General features: G+C 40.9%; 4 protein-coding genes across 7 annotated transcripts in view; 3 read left to right on the top strand and 1 right to left on the bottom strand.

Moving 5' to 3' along the window:
• The window catches only part of LOC139549671 (uncharacterized), a 520909-nt gene that overhangs the window by 18974 nt on the left and 475198 nt on the right, over positions 1 to 26737 (top strand). The window lies entirely within an intron of this gene.
• Positions 53 to 24952, top strand: LOC139550236 (gelsolin-related protein of 125 kDa-like). Its single transcript, XM_071360982.1, has 2 exons — positions 53 to 668; positions 23906 to 24952. The coding sequence occupies exons 1-2, from the start codon at positions 284 to 286 to the stop codon at positions 23917 to 23919; spliced, it is 399 nt and encodes a 132-aa protein (XP_071217083.1). The 5' UTR covers positions 53 to 283; the 3' UTR covers positions 23920 to 24952.
• Positions 8721 to 10769, top strand: LOC139549518 (zinc finger protein 135-like). The gene has a single exon (XM_071360105.1). The coding sequence runs from the start codon at positions 9102 to 9104 to the stop codon at positions 10062 to 10064; it is 963 nt and encodes a 320-aa protein (XP_071216206.1). The 5' UTR covers positions 8721 to 9101; the 3' UTR covers positions 10065 to 10769.
• On the bottom strand, positions 19205 to 25625 carry LOC139548386 (zinc finger protein 271-like). Its single transcript, XM_071358050.1, has 2 exons — positions 25542 to 25625; positions 19205 to 21057 (listed from the first exon to the last, which is right to left on the bottom strand). Exons 1-2 carry the CDS (start codon positions 25591 to 25593, stop codon positions 19550 to 19552), a joined length of 1560 nt encoding a protein of 519 aa, XP_071214151.1. The 5' UTR covers positions 25594 to 25625; the 3' UTR covers positions 19205 to 19549.

Raw genomic sequence — 26737 nt, 5'->3', positions numbered from 1 at the left:
GGGAATATAAGGCGACGCTGTTGGTGTGACGTATAATCTAGTGGACGCTTCTTTCAGCAGCAGCAATAGTTAGTGAGACACCTCGGTAGCTTGCTAGACAAAATAGCCGAACCAATAAAGCTCTTTAGATGCTTTCGTTTTTTTATTAGCCACTGTGTTTTAAACCCACTTCTGTCGTCTAGTTAGTTATCCGATTTAATTTAATATTTACGGTGTTGTTGTTATTAGTCAGCTGGCGGGCTGGTTAAGTTAGCATTAGCCTAGCTAGCTAACATCCCCGACCATGCGGTCACTAAGCTACTCTTCTCCTGCTAAAGATAATATCTGCTGGACGGAGAAAGAAGCTCTGATCTTTCCGGTGAAAGAGGAGAAGGAAGAGGAGGATATCACAGTAATACAAGAAGTAGAGGATGAGGCTCTTACAGTGAAAGAAGAGGAAGATGCGTTCAGAGTGAAAGAGGAAGAGGGTGTTACAGTAAAAGAAGAGGAAGAGAAAGGGGATGATGCCGTATTTGGAGTGAAAGAGGAGGAAGGGGAGATTACATCGAAAAAGGAGAACGAGGAGGAAACTGGATGTCTGAGGCCGTTTTCCCAAACGCATCTTAAGGCATCCAACGATGAAATTAGCCGTAAGATGGTTTTGAGAAACAGCTTCCTGATTAATACTAGTAAGTACTGTCTTAAATACCAAACTCAGCAGTTGTTGAACTGATGTGTGGCGTTAAAGGGGAAATATGCAATTGCTACATCCATTTTTGGACTTTTAAATTATTTATATATAGCCATTAATTCTTGAAGAATATAACACATGCCTCATGAGCTTAGTTCAACTGTTTACCCCATCAGAACCCCAAATAAGCTTTTTTTACTCCAATGTATAGAAACAATGTAAACCAACACTATCGCTTCAACATGGTTAAAACTATAATGTTGATATCATGGATGGTCTCTCTATGAATTTGAAAGTAGTTACATTTCTCTTATTATCAAAACAGTGGTGGAATGATTTTTTAAAAACCGCAACAAAATGGCTGCTCAGAAACTTGGTTTGGTAAACAGCTGAGGGATGGGGGCTGGAGAAATGTAACCACTCTCAAATTCATAGAGAAAGCCATTGTAGCAACCTTCAGGCTATCCCCTGAATTCACTACACTATGAATACAAAGACTGGCCATCCATGAGGTCAAAATTATTGTTTTAAACAGAATTCTAGGCTATATAGTATATTCTAGAATTCATCCATGATGTCATAATGGTAGTTTAACTAGGTTTCTAGGCTATATAGTATATTCTGGACTTCATCCATGATGTCATATTTATAGTTTAACCAGGTTTCTAGGCTATATAGTATATTCTAGAATTCATCCATGAAGTCATAATGATAGTTTAACCAGGTTTCTAGGCTATATAGTATATTCTAGAATTGCCAGTGTAGATTTCCTGTGGGGGTCAAATTATTAGAGCTGTTGATAAGTCATTGTATAATATTCAGCCAATTTTTTTTCATGCCCTTACTTTAAAGGCAAGACATACCTAGATGCAATTACATTCATGAATTGGTTTGAAACCTTTGTTTTAAACCCTTCTCAAAGTTGTTGCTTTAAGTTGTCTGATGCTTTAAGGATGCTGTTTGATTAAATAATTACAGATACACAAGTTACTCGAGGGAGCCAGTCATCAATATAACCGAGAAAAACTCTTCCCTCCCGCTGCTGCTGGACTTTGTAAATACTGTCGTTATGCTCCTGAAGTTTTCAGTAATTAACTACACCAGCCGTCGTCAAACTTTTCCATTTAGAGTGACAATGTATCTGACCATTTCTACCGATCTGCGTGCCAGTTATGATTTTCATATGCAAATTTTTGTGGAACAGTTTCATTTAATTTATAATAGTATCTGAAAATCATTGTCTGTGATTAATCTACATTCTATCTAAATCTAAATGAAAATTTTACAAATCTAAAAGTAACTTTTATTGCCAACTATGTAAAAAAAAAAAGCCGACATAACAAATAAAAACATTGCATTCTGCAGGTAGAAAATATCCTGATTAAAAATAAATATCCTAGAAATCACATTGGCTGCTCATGGCCTGTCTACAACAAACTTGAAACTTTGTATCAACTATCAACTGGGTCCTCCGAAACTTGTGATGGCAAGCTTGCGACATTGTCTAAAATATTCTGGGCCCTCAGTTTCCCGCGCCAGTGAGTTCAGGACAGACACAGCTGTCGGCTATTTGTGCAAAGGATAAGACGTTATCAGGTATTTTATGACATTTCCACTGGATCAGAGAATTACATTTTTTTCTTTTCATGCCGAGTGGAAATATTTTACGAAAATAATTTGAGGAACTATTGTCGTACGCAATTGATTTTGATTAGACTTTGTTTACTTGCTGTTTGAGGTGAAGAAAAAAAATACTTTGAGAAGCTCCACAGCTCATTAGTGGTGGTGCGTTAACTTCTCACGAGTCACCAACCCTGATCCGGTAGCACCCACCCCCCACTGATTAGCATAGCTAGCATAGCGTCACAAGTAACTTGTAGCATCTAAATATCATTAAATCACAAGTCCAAGACACCAGATGAAAGATACAGGTCTTGTGAATAAAGCCACCATTTCAGATTTTTAAAATGTTTTACAGGGAAGACACAATATGTAAATCTATTAGCTAACCACGTTAGCAAAGGAGAGGATTTTTTCACTCCCAACAGTTTTTCCCTGCGTCAGTAGCTATCACTAATTCGACTAAATAAAAATATATATTGCCACTAACCAAGAAACAAATTCATAAGATGACAGTCTGATAACATATTTATGGTATAGCATAGTTTTTTTTTTTAAATGTGCATTTTTCAGGTATAAATCACAGTTCTACATTGCAGCTGCAATCTGAAAAGGTGCCGACCAAGCCAGAACAATTACAGAGACCAACGTCATATAACTAATTACTCATTTTAAAACATTTCAGAAAAATACACAGCGTACAGATATTGAAAGCCCAACATCTGGTGAATCCAAACAATATTTCAGATTTCTTAAATGTTTTATAACGAAAACAAAATGTAGCGCTAAATTAGCATAGCTATACCAGGCAGATTCGGCTGGGCGCCCACGGCAAGATCACATGCACAACAGATATGATATAACATCGTAAATTGGGTCTTACTATGGCTGATCTTTCATCAGAATGTTGATCAAAGTGTCCTTTGTCAAGATGAGTTGTTGGTTCCGTTCAGAGTCGTTCCTTTCCCACTCCATTTAGCACAGGTACCGGTCGAGTGGCACGGATTTCTCAAACGATACTAAAATCTAACAACGGAACACCGAAAAACTCCCTAAAAAATTCAAATAATCTGATTAAACTATATTGAAAAAACATACATTACGATGATCTGGTCACATGTATCAAACAAACTTCGACACGGAGATAATAATGGCCGCACAACAGAAGACAAACGTAGCTCCAATTTCCATGCAACAAAGAACCGGAAGTTGTCGGTCATGCCAAAGATTTTGCTCTCATTTCACGTCAGTCCCAGATAGACAAGAAATTTTTCCTCTGACGTCCTCTAGACACCCAGAGGAAGGCCAGTGAGTTGTGTTTCGGGTCATAGGAGGCACGACCATATATAGGCAGAGCTTTGAAGCCAGCATAAACATCTTGATTTTATGTTCTTGGTCATGGAAAGTGCTGTTGAATGACTTCTGTATCACTCAGAGACAAAATTGAAACGGATTTAGAAACTAGGGATTGTTTTCTTTCCAATGGTATGATTCATATGCATATAGTAAGAGCAATAATTGAATAAGAGGCAGTTTAATCTGTAGAGCAAATTATGCTAATGCGAAAATAGCACCCCCTGTATTCTCAAGAGGTTAAGACAATGAGAAATACTATCAGACATCCTCAAATGGGCACATTTATAGGCCTACATTTGCACACAGGCCAGGTAGACTAGTCCTACTTCTATATGCGTAGTTGGGTGTACATTGGCAGGAGTGTTTCAAACAAAAGACAATGAATACATTGACAAAACTGATGCGTCTTGCGGGGTCAGGTCTGGGTGGTCTGCCAGGGGCCGTTTCATTTAGTATCCGTTTGGTTCGGCATGGGGAATGATTGTATTTTCCCATAGTATGTTTTACTGAAGTTGACCGACTGAAAGGGAGTGTAACTTTATGACTATTGTTGGGTTCGGGCTAAACTTTGAAAATTGAGATATTAAAGACATGATAGATCAGACGCAGAGTATATAAAGGAGTGAGATCTGTAGAAAGACAGTGGCTGTGGAATGTGCTGGGTGGACGGGAGGAGATCACAGGATTGCTTTAGGGGAAGTGGATGAACATCTGTGGATTAGGTGAAGGAGGGGTTGAGGTCAGGTCAGATCCCCTGAAGGGAGTAATAAGGGTTTAGTATCCTGTTATCCTCTTCCTGTCGACCCAGAATATGTAAGGACTGGAGAGGAGGATTGTCCAAAGTGGGGTATATATACTTGTGATGGTGAGAACATGTTGTTGTCTGAATTACAGCTCTAACGACCCTTTGGGATGAATTAAACTTGGTTAACCTCTCTTGTGTATGTGGGATGCTAGCGTCCCAACTCGACCACAGCCATTGAAATAGCAGGGCGCCAAATTCAAAACAACAAAAACCTCATAATTCAAATTTCTCAAACATACAAGTATTAGACACCATTTTAAAGATAAACTTCTCGTTAATCCAACCACAGTGTCCGATTTCAAAAAGGCTTTTCGGCGAAAGCACACCATTAGATTATGCTAGGACAGAGCCAGGACAAGAAAAACCACACAGCCATTTTACAAGCAAGGAGAGGCGTCACAAAAAACAGAAATACAGCTAAAATTAATCACTAACCTTTGACAATCTCCTTCAGATGACACTCCCAGGACTCGCTGTTACACAATACATGTATGTTTTGTTCGATAAAGTTCATATTTATATCCAAAAACCTCAGTTTACATTGGTGCGTTATGTTCAGAAATACTTTGCTTCCAAAACTCTCCGGTGAAATTCCAGAGAGCCACATCAAATGACAGAAATACTCATCATAAACGTTGATAAAAGAGATAAGTGTTTTACATGGAATTAAATATAAACTTGTTCTTAATGCATCCGCTGTCAGATTTCAAAAAAGCTTTGCGTCGAAAGCACATTGTTCAAATATTCTGAGTACAGCGCCCAGAGACAAAGCAAGCCATACAGTTACCAGCCATGTTGTGGAATCAAAGTCAGAAACAGCGTTATAAATCTTCACTTACCTTTGCTGATCTTCGGTGGAATGCACTCGAAAGACTCTCAGTTCCACAAGAAATGTTAGTTTTGTTCGATAAAGTCCATATTTATGTTCAAAATCCTCCGTTTTGTTCAGGTGTTTCCTTCACTCTTCCAAATGCACCAGGCGCGCTCAGAACATCAATACGAAAAGTCAAAAAAGTACCATCAAAGTTCGTAGAAACATGTCAAACGTTGTTTACAATCAATCTTTAGGATATTTTTATCAAAAATCTTCAATAATAATCCAACCGGACAATTGTGTATTACAGAAGAAAAAGAAAGTAAGGCGAGCATCACGGGAATGCGCGAGAGTGCACTAAGGTTCTTCAGGAAGCCCCCTCGTCAAACAGCTCTTATTCTCTCATTTTCCACAATAGAAGCCTCAAACAACGTTTTAAAGACTGTTGACATCTGCTGGAAGGCTTGGGAAGTGACCCCATAGACACAGTATATTAGTAAGTCATTCAATTGAAAAACTACAACCCTCAATCTCCAACTTCCTGGTTGGATTTCCTCAGGTTTTTGCCTGCCATATGAGTTCTGTTATACTCACAGACATTATTTTAACAGTTTTGGAAACTGTAGAGTGTTTTATATCAAAATCTACACGTTATATGCATATCCTAGCTTCTGCGCCTGAGTAACAGGCAGTTTACTTTTTGCACGCTTTTAATCCTCTTCGAAGGGGGTGACACTCTAGACCCAAACTATTACAGACCTATATCCATCCTGCCCTGCCGTTCTAAAGTCTTTGAAAGTCAAGTTAATTATCAAACAGATCACTGACCGTTTTGAATCCCACCGTACCTTCTCCGCTGTGTAATCCCGTTTCCGAGCTGGTCACGAGTGCACCTCAGCCACGCTCAAGTTACTAAACGATATCATAACCGCCATCGATAAAAGACAGTACTGTGCAGCCGTCTTCATCAACCTGACCAAGGCTTTCGACTCTGTCAATCACCGTATTCTTATCGGCAGAATTAACAGCCTTGGTTTCTCAAATGACTGACTCGCCTGGTTCACCCACTACTTCTCAGACAGAGTTCAGTGTGTCAAATCGGAGGGCCTGTTGTCTGGAGCTCTGGCAGTCTCTATGGGGGAACCACACAGTTCCATTCTCGGACCGACTCTTTTCTCTCTATATACCAATGATGTTGCTCTTGCTGCGGTTGATTCCTTGATCTACCTCTACGCAGACCACACCATTCTGTATACATCTGGCCCTTCTTTGGACACTGTGTTAACAAACCTCCAAACGAGCTTCAATGCCATACAACACTCCTTCCGTGGCCTACAACTGCTCTTAAACGCTAGTAAAACTAAATGTATGCTCTTCAACCTATCGCTGCCCGCACCCGCCCGTCCAGCATCACTACTCTGGACGGTTCTGACTTAGAATATGTGGACAACTATAAATACCTAGGTGTCTGGCTAGACTGTAAACTCTCCTTCCAGACTAATATTAAGCGTTTCCAATCCCAAATTAAATCTAGAATCTGCTTCCTATTTTGCAACAAAGCGTCCTTCACTCATGCTGCCAAACATACCCTCGTAAAACTGACTATCCTACCGATCCTTTACTTCGGTGATTTCATTTTCAAATAGCCTCCAACACTCTACTCAGCAAACTGGATGCAGTCCATCACAGTGCCATCCGTTTTGTCACTAAAGCCCCATATACCGCCCACCACTGCGACCTGTATGCTCTCGTTGGCTGGCCCTCGCTACATATTCGTCGCCAAACCCACTGGCTCCAGGTCATCTTTGTCTTTGCTAGGCCGCCTTAATTCAGCTCACTGGTCACCATAGCAACACCCACCCATAGCACGCGCTCCAGGAGGTATATCTCACTGGTCATCCACAAAGCCAACACCTCTTTGGCCGCCTTTCCTTCCAGCTCTCTGCTGCCAATGACTGGAACGAATTGCAAAAATCGCTGAAGTTGGAGACTTATATCTCCCTCACTAACTTTAAGCATCAGCTATCTGAGCAGCGTACCGCTCGCTGCAGCTGTGCACAGCCCATCTGTAAATAGCCCATCCGACTACCTACCTCATCCTCATTTTTTTTTTTTATAAAAAAAAAAATGTTTTTGCTCTTTTGCACATCAGTATTTCTACTTGCACATCATCATCTGCACATCTGTCACTCCAGTGTTAATTTCAACATTTGTAATTACTTCGTTACTATGGCCTATTTATTGCCTTACCTCCTTACTCCATCACACTGTATATAGATTTTTCTATTGTGTTATTGACTGTACGTTTGTTTATCCCACGTGTAACTCTGTTGTTTTTGTCGCACTGCTCTGCTTTATCTTGGCCAGGTCGCAGTTGTAAATGAGAACTTGTTCTCAACTGGCCTACCTGGTTAAATAAAGGTGAAAAACGAAATTTAATTAAAAATACTTTAAAAAAATCATAACTTTATTGACACCACCCAAATGGATACTGTCATTAACGCGGTTCTTAATACTGTAGCAAACATTATATTAAAAACTTCTCTAGGGGGCAGATTTTTCACTTAGGGAAAAATAGCGTGCCCAATTTCAACTTCGTTCTACTCATCCCCAGAATAAGATATGCATATTATTAGTAGATTTGGATAGAAAACACTCTGAAGTTTCTAAAACAGTTTGAATCATATCTGTAAGTATAACAGAACTCATGTAGCAGGCAAAACCCTGAGGACTAACCTTTTTTTTTAAGTCACTGTCTGTTCATTGAGGTTTTATGGGCAGGCCAGATTTATAATCACTCTATTCTCAGTTCCTACTGCTTCCACTGGATGTCACCAGTCTAGGGAAATAGGTTGAGGTTATTCATTTGTGAAATGAAGAAGAAGGCCACCAGGAAGTAGAGTAACGTCTTGTGTACTGTCTTGTGTACTGTTTGAGAGCTGCGCAATACTAGAAAAGTAGTGTTCGTTTGTTGATCTCCTGTATTGAAAACAGATTGACCCGTCTTCAATTTGATCGATTATTAACGTTTACAAATACCTTAAGTTGTATTACAAAAGTACTTTGAAATGTTTTGGCAAAGTTGAGGTAATTTTTTAGATATTTTGTCGTGACTTTGCGCAAATTGGAAGCAGTTTTTTTCTGGTACAACGGCGCCAAATAAATGGACAATTTGGACGGAATTAATCGAACAAAAGGACCATTTGTGATGTTTAAAGGTAAGGCATGTTTTATATTTTATATCTGCGTTTTGAGTAGCGCCGGCATGGTAGAAATAGGCTACACTCTCTTTGTTGACATTGTGCTATCATCAGATAATAGCATCTTATGCTTTCCCCGAAAAGCCTTTTTGAAATCTGACATGTTGGCTGGATTCACAATTTGGTGGATTTAATTTGGTATCTTACATGTGTGATTTAATGAAAGTTTGATTTTATCATTTTTTTTAAAAATCTGGCGCTCTACATTTTAACTGGCTATTGGCCAGAGAGGTTTTAAGCAGGACATTCAAGAAAGCCTTACAATTATAATCCAAAGTAGTGTGAAATGTACTAATAAGCAACCTGGAAATGGAGGTTACTCCCCTGAGTTTTCCCCCATTCACATTCAGAATACGTTGTGAAAAACTAAAATCTTTGCTCACCATTTTTGCTCCAGGCAGATATACTACATCCATAACTATAGGTTTCCTCATACAATTTTAGCAAACACAGAAAGGGGCCTATATTTGAGACCAAAAGTCGTCTGGCACACTGCTTAGAGTTTCAACGACATGAATAACTTATTTCTAGTCTACAATCTTAGATGTTACTACTAATGTGAAAACAAGACAATATATGACTATTCTTGCTCATTTTAAGACAAATGTCAAATCATTACATTCATTACAGACGTCAATTGTTGTACAACATCATGGCTACACTGTTGGCATCACCTTTTACAGTGGATTTCTGCTGTTGTGGGTCTTTAACCATCTGTATGACTTTGTTGTTCTCACAGGAGAGATATGGGACTACCGTGGGTCCTCTGGGGAGCCTCAACAACCTCATGATGCTAAAAAGGCAGAGAAGAGTCTCTCCAGATCAGAACTCCACAATAAACACCTGCAGAGATCCACAGGGAAGAGAACTCACTGCTGCTCTGACTGTGGGAAGAGATTCACCTCATCAGGCATTAAAATTCATCAGAGAACACACACAGGAGAGAAACCTTATAGCTGTGATCAATGTGGGAAGAGTTTTAGTCAATCTGGAGATCTGACAGTACACCAGAGAACACACACAGGAGAGAAACCTTATAGCTGTGTTCAATGTGGGAAGAGTTTTGGTCAATCTTGCCATCTGACTCAACATCTGAGAATACACACAGGAGAGAAACCTTATAGCTGTGTTCAATGTGGGAAGAGTTTTGGTCAATCTTGCCATCTGACTCAACATCTGAGAATACACACAGGAGATAAACCTTACAGCTGTGATCAATGTGGGAAGTGTTTTACTACATCTAACCATCTGACTCAACACCAGAGAACCCACACAGGAGAGAAACCATATAGCTGTGATCAATGTGGGAAGTGTTTTACTACATCTAACCATCTGACTCAACACCAGAGAACCCACACAGGAGAGAAACCATATAGCTGTGATCAATGTGGGAAGAGTTTTGGTCGATCTGACCAGCTGACATCACACCAGAGAATACACACAGGAGAGAAACCTCATAGCTGTGATCTGTGTGACAAGAAATACTCTGATAAAAGATCTCTGATCAAACATCAGAAAATACATGGAGTTATTTCATGATATCAATTAATTAATGTCACAATGTAGAATGTTTTAACATTGTAGTAGGAGTATTTTAATAATGTCACAATGTAGAATGTTTTAACATTGTAGTGGGACTATTGTAATGATGTCACAATGTAGAACCCTAAATGTTTGTCCCCTGTTCTATTGATTTCAACATGATATGGATATTAGCCTCAGGGGGAAAATCCAGGCTCTGAATTGAAAGAGTACTATTTATATGATTTAACAAAAAGTGACTAACAAAAAAAGAGCTGTGTTACATTTCCCACGTTGGTGACCCACTTGAATCAAAATGCAACACTTCAAAATGTAGCAAGCTGTTTTCTACAAATTGTCCTCTAAGCGGTGATGTACACATTATTCCCAGATTCCGTGTGGTTTTTGGGCTGTTAGTTTTAACAGGACCTGCAACCTCATCTCCCCTCTCTCGCTCAATTGATGTCAGTGATATTTATATGAGCGATGACATATAAGTGTTATTTTTCTTTGTTTAGCAACCCCTAAATTTAAATGCAACACTCAAATGTAGCTGACTGTCTTCTGCAGGTTGTCTAACCAGTGAGGTAAAATATATCTCCCAATTCCATGTGTTTTTTGTTTTGTGTTACTTTCAAGAGCTGGTTCAACCAGATTTTCTCCCAAATCGATATGCGTTGCCATGGATCTTAATTTATTTTGACTGCATATTTTTCCGTATTGGAGTTTTGTTTCGTTCCAAGGAGACGAGAGTTCTAGAAGCTAGTGAGTTTTAGGATTCTATAGAAAGAAAAAGGAGAAAAAAAATATGCTTGTATATTATTATTTAGAAATAGGTGTTTTTAATTGTTGACAGCAAGTAGACACTATGTTGTAGAAGGTGAAGCATTGTAGTTGATTATGTGAAATGGAAGTTTTCTGTTGGTGGTGAGCAAACTAGTCCAACAAAAATATAGAATTTATTTGTTGTCTTAAGGGGAAGGTGTTACAGGCTTTGGTTTTTCCATTTATGTTTTGAGGTTGGACTTTAGCACCTATATATATAGTATAGCTCGTTAGCTCGTCAGCACGTAGGAAGGGAGAAGGGCTTTATAAATACATTTGATTGATTGATTGATTGTACAACTGAATGCATTCAACTGAAATGTGTCTTGGGAGCACTGATTGGTGTCACCTCGTTAGTCCGTATGTGTTACACCTGTGCTGGCTTGTCCATCTCGTTAGTGGGAAGGTGTTTCACCTGAGCTGGTCCAGGTTCTATTTAAGAGTGTCTGGCCCAGTGCTCCAGTTGTCTTGATAGATGTGGAGAGTCAACACCTTTAGTTGCTCCACCTTTTTGGTTTGCTTCCTGTCTTTAAGTTTGGTGTGGGTTTTTCTTTTGTTTTCCTCTTCTTTGGCAGATTTAGTGGGTCTCATGGTGGGTGTCTTTTAGGTCCCAGTTGTTGTTACTAGTCAATTTTCAGTCGACACCCTCAGTGTCTTTCAGAACCCCTCCTAAAAAACAAGCTTATATTTTTGGGTTGGATATTGCATCCAATTAATATTTTAATCAATGGCATTTCCTAAGAATGCTCATTAGTCTTTCAGTTATTGTTTGTGTACTAAATATTTAATATATAATAATATATAATACTTCAAAGGATTCAACTACTACCAGGGGCTTGAGGTGGTCTCCCACAGCTCTGCTTATGTCATGTTCTGTGGCCTTGCTGTTGCATTTATTGACTGCCCCTGTAACACAGAAACACATTTAGTCATATTATATAAAACACTCAAACTAATGGATATGGAACATCTATGGCCTCAGTTACACCTGGCACCTAAATGTGACTTCTGTCATCTGATCACTCCAAGCTGCATTAGGTTCAGATCTACCAGGATGGGCCTTTGACATAGTCTGGATGCAGTCAGGCCACTGAATATAAATAAGCAATGTGAAGAGATGGGGTGAATGAGTGGGGAAAAGTACATTTTACACGAATGACCTTCATAATAACAAAGAACAAATGTGTGTGTCTGAGTGGAAATTCACTTACTTTCATACAGCCAAAAGGGGTGAGAAATTACACCAATACAATTTGCACTAACGTAAATAAACATAGATGATGGAACATATTCCCTTTTGCTTACGTGATGAACCACTAAGGGGACAAAAATATTTACCATCTAAACCATGTGTGACCTCTCACCTCTCTGGCTGTAGAAGTGTTCTTCCTAACCAGTCCCTCAACAGCTCACTGACTGAGCTCCACCCTCACTGGGTCTTCAGAGGAGAGGAAGGCTGAGGAGGGATGGAGGGATGAATGGATCAGTCAGTCAATAAAGTGTAGAGCTGCTGTCTATGCTGTCTGACAAAATCACTATTTTAGTTGTTCATTAAAGTAAATAAGGCTTTATGACTGCTGAATACCAACTATCAATCACTTAGATCATGTATTTTCAGGTAGAGATACATCCTTGGGACGTCCCTAGCCTGTTGAAGTTGACATTTAAAATGGTTAAGGTTAGGGTTTAGGGTAGGGATGTCCCAAGGATCCCGGATAGCATTGACCATTGTGCATTCTTCTGTCTCTTTTACATAGCAGGTGATGAGTTCTGACTTCTGAACATGAAAATATTAAATATCCTTATTTATGTGAAATTGAATTTTTCTCGTGGTTTTTAAGGGTAGGTAACAACACATCCGCAACGCTGATCCTCAACACAGGGGCCCCAAACTATCATGGTCCAAGCACACCAAGAGAGTCGTGAAGAGGGCACGACAAAACCTATTCCCCCTCAGGAGACTGAAAAGATTTGGAATGGGTCCTCAGATCCTCAAAAGGTTCTACAGCTTCACCATCGAGAGCATCCTGACTGGTTGCATCCCTGCCAGGTATGGCAACTGCTCGGCCTCCGACCGCAAGGCACTACAGAGGGTAGTGCGTACCTTACTGGGGCCAAGCTTTCTGCCATCCAGGACCTCTATCCCAGGCGGTGTCAGAGGAAGCCCCCCCCCCCCCCCCCTCAACTGTCTGTTATTATCTATGCATAGCCACTTTAATAACTCTACCTACATTTACATATTACCTCAATTACCCCGACTAACCGTTGCCCCTGCACATTGACTCTGTACCAGTACCCCCTGTATATAGTCTCCACATTGACTCTGTACCGGTACCCCCTGTATATAGTCTCCACATTGACTCTGTACCGGTACCCCCTGTATATAGTCTCCACATTGACTCTGTACCGGTACCCCCTGTATATAGTCTCCACATTGACTCTGCACCGGTACACCCTGTATATAGTCTCCACATTGACTCTGTACCGGTACCCCCTGTATATAGTCTCCACATTGACTCTGTACCGGTACCCCCTGTATATAGTCTCCACATTGACTCTGTACCGGTACTGTACTGGAAACGTTACATGGACAATACTATCCCATTTTGGAAACGTTACATGTACAATACTATCCCATTTTGGAAACGTTACATGTAAAATACTATCCCATTTTGGAGACGTTACATGTACAATACTATCCCATTTTGGAAACGTTACATGGACAATACTATCCCATTTTGGAGACGTTACATGGACAATACTATCCCATTTTGGAGACGTTACATGGACAATACTATCCCATTTTGGAGACGTTACATGGACAATACTATCCCATTTTGGAAACGTTACATGGACAATACTATCCCATTTGGAAACGTTACATGGACAATACTATCCCATTTTGGAAACGTTACGTGTACAATACTATCCCATTTTGGAAACGTTACATGGACAATACTATCCCATTTTGGAGACGTTACATGGACAATACTATCCCATTTTGGAAACGTTACATGTACAATACTATCCCATTTTGGAGACGTTACATGTACAATACTATCCCATTTTGGAAACGTTACATGGACAATACTATCCCATTTTGGAGACGTTACATGGACAATACTATCCCATTTTGGAGACGTTACATGGACAATACTATCCCATTTTGGAGACGTTACATGGACAATACTATCCCATTTTGGAAACGTTACATGGACAATACTATCCCATTTGGAAACGTTACATGGACAATACTATCCCATTTTGGAAACGTTACATGTACAATACTATCCCATTTTGGAAACGTTACATGGACAATACTATCCCATTTTGGAGACGTTACATGGACAATACTATCCCATTTTGGAAACGTTACATGGACAATACTATCCCATTTAGGAAACGTTACATGTACAATACTATCCCATTTTGGAAACGTTACATGTACAATACTATCCCATTTTGGAAACGTTACATGTACAATACTATCCCATTTTGGAAACGTTACATGGACAATACTATCCCATTTTGGAGACGTTACATGTACAATACTATCCCATTTTGGAAACGTTACATGGACAATACTATCCCATTTTGGAGACGTTACATGGACAATACTATCCCATTTTGGAGACGTTACATGGACAATACTATCCCATTTTGGAGACGTTACATGGACAATACTATCCCATTTTGGAAACGTTACATGGACAATACTATCCCATTTGGAAACGTTACATGGACAATACTATCCCATTTTGGAAACGTTACATGTACAATACTATCCCATTTTGGAAACGTTACATGGACAATACTATCCCATTTTGGAAACGTTACATGGACAATACTATCCCATTTTGGAAACGTTACATGGACAATACTATCCCATTTTGGAGACGTTACATGGACAATACTATCCCATTTTGGAAACGTTACATGGACAATACTATCCCATTTGGAAACGTTACATGGACAATACTATCCCATTTTGGAAACGTTACATGTACAATACTATCCCATTTTGGAAACGTTACATGGACAATACTATCCCATTTTGGAAACGTTACATGGACAATACTATCCCATTTTGGAAACGTTACATGGACAATACTATCCCATTTTGGAAACGTTACATGGACAATACTATCCCATTTTGGAAACGTTACATGGACAATACTATCCCATTTTGGAGACGTTACATGGACAATACTATCCCATTTTGGAAACGTTACATGGACAATACTATCCCATTTTGGAAACGTTACATGGACAATACTATCCCATTTTGGAAACGTTACATGGACAATACTATCCCATTTTGGAAACGTTACATGGACAATACTATCCCATTTTGGAAACGTTACATGGACAATACTATCCCATTTTGGAAACGTTACATGGACAATACTATCCCATTTTGGAAACGTTACATGGACAATACTATCCCATTTTGGAAACGTTACATGTACAATACTGTCCCATTTTGGAAACGTTACATGTACAATACTATCCCATTTTGGAAACGTTACATGGACAATACTATCCCATTTTGGAAACGTTACATGGACAATACTATCCCATTTTGGAAACGTTACATGGACAATGCTGTCCCATTTTGGAAACGTTACATGGACAATACTATCCCTTTTTGGAAACGTTACATGGACAATACTGTCCCATTTTGGAAACGTTACATGGACAATACTATCCCATTTTGGAAACGTTACATGGACAATACTGTCCCATTTTGGAAACGTTACATGTACAATACTATCCCATTTTGGAAACGTTACATGGACAATACTGTCCCATTTTGGAAACGTTAGATGGACAATACTATCCCATTTTGGAAACGTTACATGGACAATACTATCCCATTTGGGAAACGTTAGATGGACAATACTATCCCATTTGGGAAACGTTAGATGGACAATACTATCCCACTTTGGAAACGTTACATGTACAATACTATCCCATTTTGGAAACGTTACATGTACAATACTGTCCCATTTTGGAAACGTTACATGTACAATACTATCCCATTTTGGAAACGTTACATGTAAAATACTGTCCCATTTTAAACGTTACATGGACAATACTATCCCATTTTGGAAACGTTACATGGACAATACTATCCCATTTTGGAAATGTTACATGGTCAATACTATCCCATTTTGGAAACGTTACATGGACAATACTATCCCATTATGGAAACGTTACATGGACAATACTATCCTATTTTGGAAATGTTACATGTACGCCCCCTTGTGGAGGGAAATTAATATCTTAGATGGTAGCTGTAGATGGGATTCAAATGCATAATGGTATTAATACAGTGTCTAGACTACATCTTTTGTATAAATGCCCTTCAGAATCCAAACACAGTATTGCCACGCAGCAAAATGTTGCGTATAATCTTTAAAGTCAGCCTGATAAAATATTGAACAATTTGTGTACAAAGATATCTTGAAATGTGGTATTAGGCCTGTATGGCAGTACTGTTACTGTATGGCAGTACTGTATTGGCTAGTGCTTTCTCCAATATGTTCTTCTATTTTACATTACATTGTATGTCGATGCCATTTATCTTTCAATATTTATTTAATATATATTTAAATGCTAGACACATTTTCTCTTCCTTTGAAATTCTTATAGGACAGAACATGGACACAATGCAATTGGGATCAAGAAGAAGGTACAGATATGTTGTAGGACAGCTGCATTTGAAGTGTACATTTAACCTACATAGCAGTCAATACAAACTGAAATCTATCGGCATACAAATGATCTTTTCAGATGTTCTCAGAAATTAATCTAGAGTGAGAGAGTGTGAGAGTCGACTGACTCCACTGACTCGGCCCTGTCTACACCTCCAAGGTGCCCCGCTCACACAGGAATACACACTCAGAGCTTACTAGACTTGTATATAAACTACACTTTGCATGTTTCGCTCACCTCTTTTTTTTAAACTAGGTTTGAGGGCATTTACCCAGGTCGTCAGGAGTCAGGTCATTTACCCAGGTCGTCAGGAGCCAGGTAATTTACCCAGGTCATCAGGAGCCAGGTCATTTACCCAGGTCGTCAGGAGCCAGGTCATCAGGAGCGGTCACCAAGTGAAGATTCACATCCCCATCGCCAAATGTGGTGGTTAACTTCTTTAATATCAAATGAGGAGAGAAACTTACCACACAAGTCAGAGTTATTCTTAAACTGAATCTTTATTCACTTATTAATAAGGGAGCAGGTCAATACAACGTACACATATAAAGTGAATCAATTGAGTGCTCTACGATAATGATGGCTGGTCGACCCACAGGACAAAAGTACAAAGGTATTTTATAGCCAAGATACATCCCTTTCAACCTACATAACGAACAACAGATGTATAGAACGGGTCACAAGGTTAAGATTTGTATGAAAGATACCTATAATTCTCAGCAGACAGTATCTGCTGTAAAAACAGTACTCTTTGTGTAGAGACCAGGGTCTGGCCCTGGGGTCAGCTCTCCCTGGTACCATATAGAACAGAAACATTAACTCATGCTCTGGAATGTGGTCTCTTCAGGTTTTATCACCCAAAAGACATTGTAAATCTCCTGTCAGTGTTATCTCCCAGAGGCCCATCCTCAGTAGAACACACAGACACAATAGTTCTAAGAACCCTCTATTCTGTTGCATAAACAACCATTTGATCCATTAAAAGTATTATAACATAATGTTGCAGTTTTGCTCTCAGTGTCCACTGAAAGTTGACTAGTAACAACAACTGGGACATAAAAGACACCCACAATGAGACCCACTAAATGTGCCCAAGAAGAGAAAAACTAAAGAACAACCCACACCAAACTTAAAGACAGGAAGACCCAGTCCCCAATGTCATGCTCTAGTACATTTGGGTTGGCACATCTGAGAATGAACCCTGATATTCTAAAAGAAGGGCAACAACGTCAATATAATTATACCCGAAAATTGTCAGTTGATTACTTAAATAATTATGATTACTAAATGTTACATGAATTGGAAATATGAAATATCAAAACCAAATGTCTGTTCATATGTATTGTATGTATAATATAGAACATAAAGTAATATGTATAAATTACTGATATCGATTAGGGGGGAAATCAGGATGTAAGTGATGTTGAAACAACTAAAAAAACACATGGAAAAAGGAGATATATTTTACCTCACTGGTTAGAGGACAACCTGCAGAAGACAGTCAGCTACATTTGGGAGTGATGCATTTAAATTTAGGGGTCACTAAACAAAGGAACACAACACTTATTTGTCATCACTCATCGATATCACGTTGAAATCAATTGTGTGACAGAAGGGATATGAGGTTGCACGTCCTGTTAAAACTAACAGCTCAAAAACCACACGGAATCTGGGAATAATGTGTACATCACTGGTTAGAGGACAATTTGTAGAAAACAGTTGGCTACATTTAGAAGTGTTGCATTTTGATTCAAGTGGGTCACCAACGTGGTAAGTGTAACAACCCTAACCCTCTGATAACCAGGTGGTGAATCGCATCTCTGCATGTCTGGCAGACATATCAGTGTGGATGACGGATCACCACCTCAAGCTGAACGTCGGCAAGACGGAGCTGCTCTTCCTCCCGGGGAAGGACTGCCCGTTCCATGATCTCGCCATCACGGTTGACAACTCCATTGTGTCCTCCCAGAGTGCTAAGAACCTTGGCGTGATCCTGGACAACACCCTGTCGTTCTCAACTAACATCAAGGCGGTGACCCGTTCCTGTAGGTTCATGCTCTACAACATTCGCAGAGTACGACCCTGCCTCACGCAGGAAGCGGCGCAGGTCCTAATCCAGGCACTTGTCATCTCCCGTCTGGATTACTGCAACTCGCTGTTGGCTGGGCTCCCTGCCTGTGCCATTAAACCCCTACAACTCATCCAGAACGCCGCAGCCCGTCTGGTGTTCAACTTTCCCAAGTTCTCTCACGTCACCCCGCTCCTCCGCTCTCTCCACTGGCTTCCAGTTGAAGCTCGCTTCCGCTACAAGACCATGGTGCTTGCCTACGGAGCTGTGAGGGGAACGGCACCTCCGTACCTTCAGGCTCTGATCAGGCCCTACACCCAAACAAGGGCACTGCGTTCATCCACCTCTGGCCTGCTCGCCTCCCTACCTCTGAGGAAGTACAGTTCCCGCTCAGCCCAGTCAAAACTGTTCGCTGCTCTGGCACCCCAATGGTGGAACAAACTCCCTCACGACGCCAGGTCAGCGGAGTCAATCACCACCTTCCGGAGACACCTGAAACCCCACCTCTTTAAGGAATACCTAGGATAGGATAAAGTAATCCTTCTAACCCCCCCCCCTTAAAAGAGTTAGATGCACTATTGTAAAGTGGTTGTTCCACTGGATATCATAAGGTGAATGCACCAATTTGTAAGTCGCTCTGGATAAGAGCGTCTGCTAAATGACTTAAATGTAAATGTAAAAGCTCTTTTTGTGTTAGTCACTTTTTGTTAAATCACATAAATAGTACTCTTTTCATTCAGAGCCTGGATTTTTCCCAAGGCTAATATCCATATCACGCTGAAATCAATTTAATTAGGGTTCTACATTGAGAAACTCCTTAAAATACTCATACTACAATGTTAAAACATTCTACATTGTGACATTAATTCATTGATATCACAAAATAACTCCTTCATGTATGTATTTTGTCACACTGAACACAGCTATAAGGTTTCTCTCCTGTGTGTGTTCTCTGGTGTAGAGTCAGAGTGCTAGATGTAGTAAAACTCTTCCCACATTGACCACAGCTATAAGGTTTCTCTCCTGTGTGTGTTCTCTGGTGTGATGTCAGGTGGCTAGATTGACCAAAACTCTTCCCACATTGACCACAGCTATACGATTTCTCTCCTGTGTGCATTCTCTGGTGTACAGTCAGAGTGCTAGATTGACCAAAACTCTTCCCACATTGACCACAGCAATAAGATTTCTCTCCTGTGTGTATTCTCTGGTGTAGAGTCAGAGTGCTAGATTGACCAAAACTCTTCCCACATTGACCACAGCTATAAGATTTCTCTCCTGTGTGTGTTCTCTGGTGTACAGTCAGATTGCTAGATGCAGTAAAACTCTTCCCACATTGACCACAGCTATAAGGTTTCTCTCCTGTGTGTGTTCTCTGGTGTGACGTCAGGTGGCTAGATTGACCAAAACTCTTCCCACATTGACCACAGCTATAAGATTTCTCTCCTGTGTGTATTCTCTGGTGTACAGTCAGAGTGCTAGATTGACCAAAACTCTTCCCACATTGACCACAGCTATAAGATTTCTCTCCTGTGTGTATTCTCTGGTGTAGAGTCAGAGTGCTAGATCGACCAAAACTCTTCCCACATTGACCACAGCTATAAGATTTCTCTCCTGTGTGTATTCTCTGGTGTAGAGTCAGAGTGCTAGATTGACCAAAACTCTTCCCACATTGACCACAGCTATATAGTTTCTCTCCTGTGTGTATTCTCTGGTGTACAGTCAGTTGGGCAGATGTAGTAAAACTCTTCCCACATTGATCACAGTTATAAGGTTTCTCTCCTGTGTGTGTTCTCTGGTGTACAGTCAGATTGCTAGATGTAGTAAAACTCTTCCCACATTGACCACAGTTATAAGGTTTCTCTCCTGTGTGTGTTCTCTGGTGTAGATTCAGAGTGCTAGATTGACTAAAACTCTTCCCACATTGACCACAACTATAAGGTTTCTCTCCTGTGTGTGTTCTCTGGTGTGATGTCAGTTGGCCAGATCGACAAAAACTCTTCCCACATTGACCACAGCTATAAGGTTTATCTCCTGTGTGTATTCTCTGGTGCACTGTCAGATCTCTAGATGCACCAAAACTCTTCCCACATTGACCACAGCTATACGGTTTCTCTCCTGTGTGTATTCTCTGGTGTTGAGTCAGCTGGCCAAATGTAGTAAATCTCTTCCCACATTGACCACAGCTATAGGGTTTCTCTCCTGTGTGTGTTCTCTGGTGAATTGTAATGCCTGATGAGGTGAATCTCTTCCCACAGTCAGAGCAGCAGTGAGTTCCCTTCCCTGTGGATCTCTGCTGGTGTTTCTTGAGGTGTTCTGATCTGGAGAGACTCTTCTCTGCCTCTACAGCATCATGAGGTTGTTGAGGCTCCCCAGAGGATCCACGATAGTGAAGTATCTCTCCTGTGTGAACAACAATGTCAGACAGATGATTAAAGGCTAAAATTGCGGCACGAGGGCAATTTGATTGCAGAAACTCCTCCATGCTAATGAGGAAACCGCTAGTTATGGATGTGGTATATCTGGTAATGAGGAAACCACTAGTTATGGATGTAGTATATCTGGTAATGAGGAAACCACTAGTTATGGATGTAGTATATCTGGTAATGAGAAAACCACTAGTTATGGATGTAGTATATCTGCTAATGAGGAAACCACTAGTTATGGATGTAGTATATCTGGTAATGAGAAAACCACTAGTTATGGATGTAGTATATCTGCTAATGAGGAAACCAGTAGTTATGGATGTAGTATATCTGCTAATGAGGAAACCACTAGTTATGGATGTAGTATATCTGCTAATGAGGAAACCACTAGTTATGGATGTAGTATATCTGCTAATGAGGAAACCACTAGTTATGGATGTAGTATATCTGCTAATGAGGAAACCACTAGTTATGGATGTAGTATATCTGGTAATGAGGAAACCACTAGTTATGGGTGTAGTATATCTGGTAATGAGGAAACCACTAGTTATGGATGTAGTATATCTGGTAATGAGGAAACCACTAGTTATGGACGTAGTATATCTGCCTGGAGCAAAAATGGTGAGCAAAGATTTTAGTTTTCACAATGTATTCTGAATGTGAAAAGGGGAAAACTCAGGGGAGTAGCGAGTGCATTTCACACTACTTTGGATTATAATTGTAAGGATCGTTTGAATGTCCTGCTTAATATAATGTTTGTGTCATCGCAAATCAACCGCTTTGTATTTAAAAAACACTTCAACCAGTAAAATGCTCTTTGGCTTTTCCATCAGCCTGACAATGAGGGTTTGTACACTGTTTGCCAAATTGGCCCATAACTGGCCCGGAAAATATAAAAAACTATAAAAAAACTATAAATATAAAATATAAAAAACTATCGGCCTATATCGAATCTTCCATTCCTCTCAAAGATTTTAGAAAAAGCTGTTGCGCAGCAACTCACTGCCTTTCTGAAGACAAATAATGTATACGAAATGCTTCAGTCTGGTTTTAGACCCCATCATAGCACTGAGACTGCACTTGTGAAGGTGGTAAATGACCTTTTAATGGCGTCAGACCGAGGCTCTGCATCTGTCCTCGTGCTACTAGACCTTAGTGCTGCCTTTGACACCATCGATCACCACATTCTTTTGGAGAGACTGGAAACCCAAATTGGTCTACACGGACAAGTTCTGGCCTGGTTTAGAACTTACCTGTCGGAAAGATATCAGTTTGTCTCTGTGAATGGTCTGTCCTCTGACAAATCAACTGTACATTTCGGTGTTCCTCAAGGTTCCGTTTTAGGACCACTATTGTTCTCACTATATATTTTACCTCTTGGGGATGTTATTCGAAAACATAATGTTAACTTTCACTGCTATGCGGATGACACACAGCTGTACATTTCAATGAAACATGGTGAAGCCCCAAAATTGCCCTCGCTAGAAGCCTGTGTTTCAGACATAAGGAAGTGGATGGCTGAAAACTTTCTACTTTTAAACTCGGACAAAACAGAGATGCTTGTTCTAGGTCCCAAGAAACAAAGAGATCTTCTGTTAAATCTGACAATTCATCTTGATGGTTGTAAAGTCGTCTCAAATAAAACTGTGAAGGACCTCGGCGTTACTCTTGACCCTGATCTCTCTTTTGACGAACATATCAAGACTGTTTCAAGGACAGCTTTTTTCCATCTACGTAACATTGCAAAAATCAGAAATTTTCTGTCCAAAAATGATGCAGAAAAATTAATCCATGCATTTGTTACTTCTAGGTTAGACTACTGCAATGCTCTACTTTCCGGCTACCCGGATAAAGCACTAAATAAACTTCAGTTAGTGCTAAATACGGCTGCTAGAATCCTGACTAGAACCAAGAAATTTGATCATATTACTCCAGTGCTAGCTTCCCTACACTGGCTTCCTGTTAAGGCAAGGGCTGATTTCAAGGTTTTACTGTTAACCTATAAAGCGTTACATGGGCTTGCTCCTACCTACCTATACATACCAATACGTACGCTACGGTCACAAGACGCAGGCCTCCTAATTGTCCATAGAATTTCTAAGCAAACAGCGGGAGGCAGGGCTTTCTCCTATAGATCTCCATTTTTATGGAACAGTCTGCCTACCCATGTGAGAGACGCAGACTCGGTCTCAACCTTTAAGTCTTTACTGAAGACTTATCTCTTCAGTAGGTCATATGATTGAGTGTAGCCTGGCCCAGGAGTGTGAAGGTGAACGGAAAGGCTCTGGAGCAACGAACCGCCCTTGCTGTCTCTGCCAGGCCGGTTCCCCTCTCTCCACTGGGATTCTCTGCCTCTAACCCTGTTACAGGGGCTGAGTCACTGGCTTGCTGGTGCTCTTTCATGCCGTCCCTAGGAGGGGTGCGTCACTTGAGTGGGTTGAGTTACTGACGTGATCTTCCTGTCTGGGTTGGCGCCCCCCCTTGGTTTGTGCTGTGGTGGAGACCTTTGTGGGCTATACTCGGCCTTGTCTCAGGATTGTAAGTTGGTGGTTGAGGATTTCCCTCTAGTGGTGCGGGGGCTGTGCTTTGGCAAAGTGGGTGGGGTTATATCCTTCCTATTTGGCCCTGTCCGGGGGTTTCTTCGGATGGGGCCACAGTGTCTCCTGACCGCTCCTGTCTCAGCCTCCAGTATTTATGCTGCAGTAGTTTGTGTCGGGGGGCTAGGGTCAGTTGGTTACCTGGAGTACTTCTCCTGTCTTATCCAGTGTCCTGTGTGAATTTAAGTATGCTCTCTCTAATTCTCTCGTTCTCTCTTTCTCTCTGAGAACCTGAGCCCTAGGACCATACGTCAGGACTACCGGGCATGATGACACCTTGCTGTCCCCAGTCCGCCTGGCCTTGCTGCTATTCCAGTTTCAACTGTTCTGCCTGTGGTTACGGAACCCCTACCTGTCCCAGACCTGCTGTTTTCAACTCTTAATGATCGGCTATGAAAAGCCAACTGAGATTTATTCCTGATTATTATTTGACCATGCTTGTCATTTATGAACATTTTGAAAATCTTGGCTCTCTCTAATTTTCTCCTTCTCTCTTTCTTTCTCTCGGAGGATCTGAGCCCTAGGACCATACGTCGGGACTACCGGCCGTGGTGACTCCTTGCTGTCCCCAGTCCGCCTGGCCTTGCTGCTATTCCAGTTTCAACTGTTCTGCCTGCGGTTATGGAACCCCTACCTGTCCCAGACCTGCTGTTTTCAACTCTTAATGATCGGCTATGAAAAGCCAACTGAGATTTATTCCTGATTATTATTTGACCATGCTTGTCATTTATGGAAATTTTGAAAATCTTGGCTCTCTCTAATTTTCTCCTTCTCTCTTTCTTTCTCTCGGAGGACCTGGGCCCTAGGACCATGCGTCGGGACTGCCGCCCGTGGTGACTCCTTGCTGTCCCCAGTCCGCCTGGCCTTGCTGCTATTCCAGTTTCAGCTGTTCTGCCTGCGGTTATGGAACCGCCACCTGTCCCAGACCTGTTGTTTTTCAACTCTTGATGATCGGCTATGAAAAGCCAACTGAAAATTATTCATGATTATTATTTGACCATGCTTGTCACTTATGAACATTTTTGAACATCTTGGCATAGTTCTGTTATAATCTCCACCCGGCACAGCCAGAAGAGGACTGGCCACCCCTCATAGCCTGGTTCCTCTCTAGGTTTCTTCCTAGGTTTTGGCCTTTCTAGGGAGTTTTTCCTAGCCACCGTGCTTCTACATCTGCATTACTAGCTGTTTGGGGTTTTAGGCTGGGTGTCTGTACAGCACTTCGAGATATTAGCTGATGTACGAAGGGCTATATAAAATAAAATTGATTGATTGATTGATTGAACTTCACCTAACAACAACATAGACCTACTGTAGGACCCACAACTTCACCTAACAACAACATAGACCTACTGTAGAACCCATAACTTCACCTAACAACAACATAGACCCACTGTAGGACCCACAACTTCACCGAACAACAACATAGACCCACTGTAGGACCCACAACTTCACCGAACAACAACATAGACCTCCTGTAGAACCCATAACTTCACCTAACAATAACATAGACCTACTGTAGGACCCATAACTTCACCTAACAATAACATAGACCTACCGTAGGACCCATAACTTCACCTAACAACAACATAGACCTACTGTAGGACCCATAACTTCACCTAACAACAACATAGACCTACTGTAGGACCCACAACTTCACCTAAGAACAAATATAGGAAAATAGATGTGTGTGTTGTTCAATAGTCTATCCATCAAGGAACAGTTCTCTACACATTATGAGCTAAGTATCTCTGTGTGCAAACAGACTAACGAGACCCTACAGTAAATCAAGCAGACAATAACCTTATAAACATCAATTTGTTAGGGATGTTGGATCCAACGTGGAGCACGGCATAACTGTCTTTACCAGAGTAATGAATGAAGAAGCACGTTGGTTGTTGTTGCATGTCGTGATGCATGTCGTGATCTCATATACAACTGCAACCTGGCCAAGATGAAGCAAAGCAGTGTGACAAAAACAACACAGAGTTACACGTGGGATAAACAAACGTACAGTCAATAACACAATAGAAAAATCTATATACATTGTGTGCAAATGGAGTACGGAGGTAAGGCAATAAATAGGCCATAGTAGCGAAGTAATTACAATTTAGCAAATTAACACTGGAGTGAGATGTGCAGATGATGATGTGCAAGTAGAAATACTGGTGCGCAAAAGAGCAAAAAAAGTAAATAAAAACATGGGGACGAGGTAGGCAGTTGGATGAGCTATTTACAGATGGGCTGTGTACAGCTGCAGCGATCGGTAAGCTGCTCAGATAGCTGATGCTTGAAGTTAGTGAGGGAGATATAAGTCTCCAACTTCAGCGATTTTTGCAATTCGTTCCAGTCATTGGCAGCAGAGAACTGGAAGGAAAGACGGCCAAAGGAGGTGTTGGCTTTGGGGATGAACTGTGAGATATACGTGCTGGAGCGCGTGCTACGGATGGGTGTTGCTATGGTGACCAGTGAGCTGAGATAAGGATGGAGCTTTAACCAGCAAAAATTTACAGATGACCTGGAGCCAATTGTTTTGGCTACTAATATTTAGCGAGGGTCAGCCAACAAGAGCATACAGGTCGCAGTGGTGGGTGGTATATGGGGCATTAGTGACAAAACGGATGGCACTGTGATAGACTGCATCCAGTTTGCTGAGTAGAGTGTTGGAGGCTATTTTGTAAATGACACCGCCGGTCTGTTTTACGAGGGTATGTTTGGCAGCATGAGTGAAGGAGGCTTTGTTGCGAAATAGGAAGCCAATTCTAGATTACATTTTGGATTGGTGATGCTTAATGTGAGTCTGGAAGGAGAGTTTACAGTCTAACCAGACACCTAGGTATTGTAGTTGTCCACATATTCTAAGTCAGAACTGTCCAGAGTAGTGATGCTAGTCGGGTGGGCGGGTAGCGATCGGTTGAAGAGCATGCATTTAGTTTTACTTGCTTTTAAGAGCAGTTGGAGGCCACAGAAGGAGTGTTGTATGGCATTGAAGCTCGTTTGGAGGTTTGTTAGTTTGTTAGTTGGTGAACCAGGCGAGTCAGTCTTTTGAGAAACCCATGCTGT

Source organism: Salvelinus alpinus, chromosome 2 (assembly GCF_045679555.1).
Source record: "Salvelinus alpinus chromosome 2, SLU_Salpinus.1, whole genome shotgun sequence".
NCBI lineage: Eukaryota > Metazoa > Chordata > Actinopteri > Salmoniformes > Salmonidae > Salvelinus > Salvelinus alpinus.
Note: the sequence above shows the minus strand (reverse complement) of the source record. Positions and strands in the feature narration are given on the sequence as shown.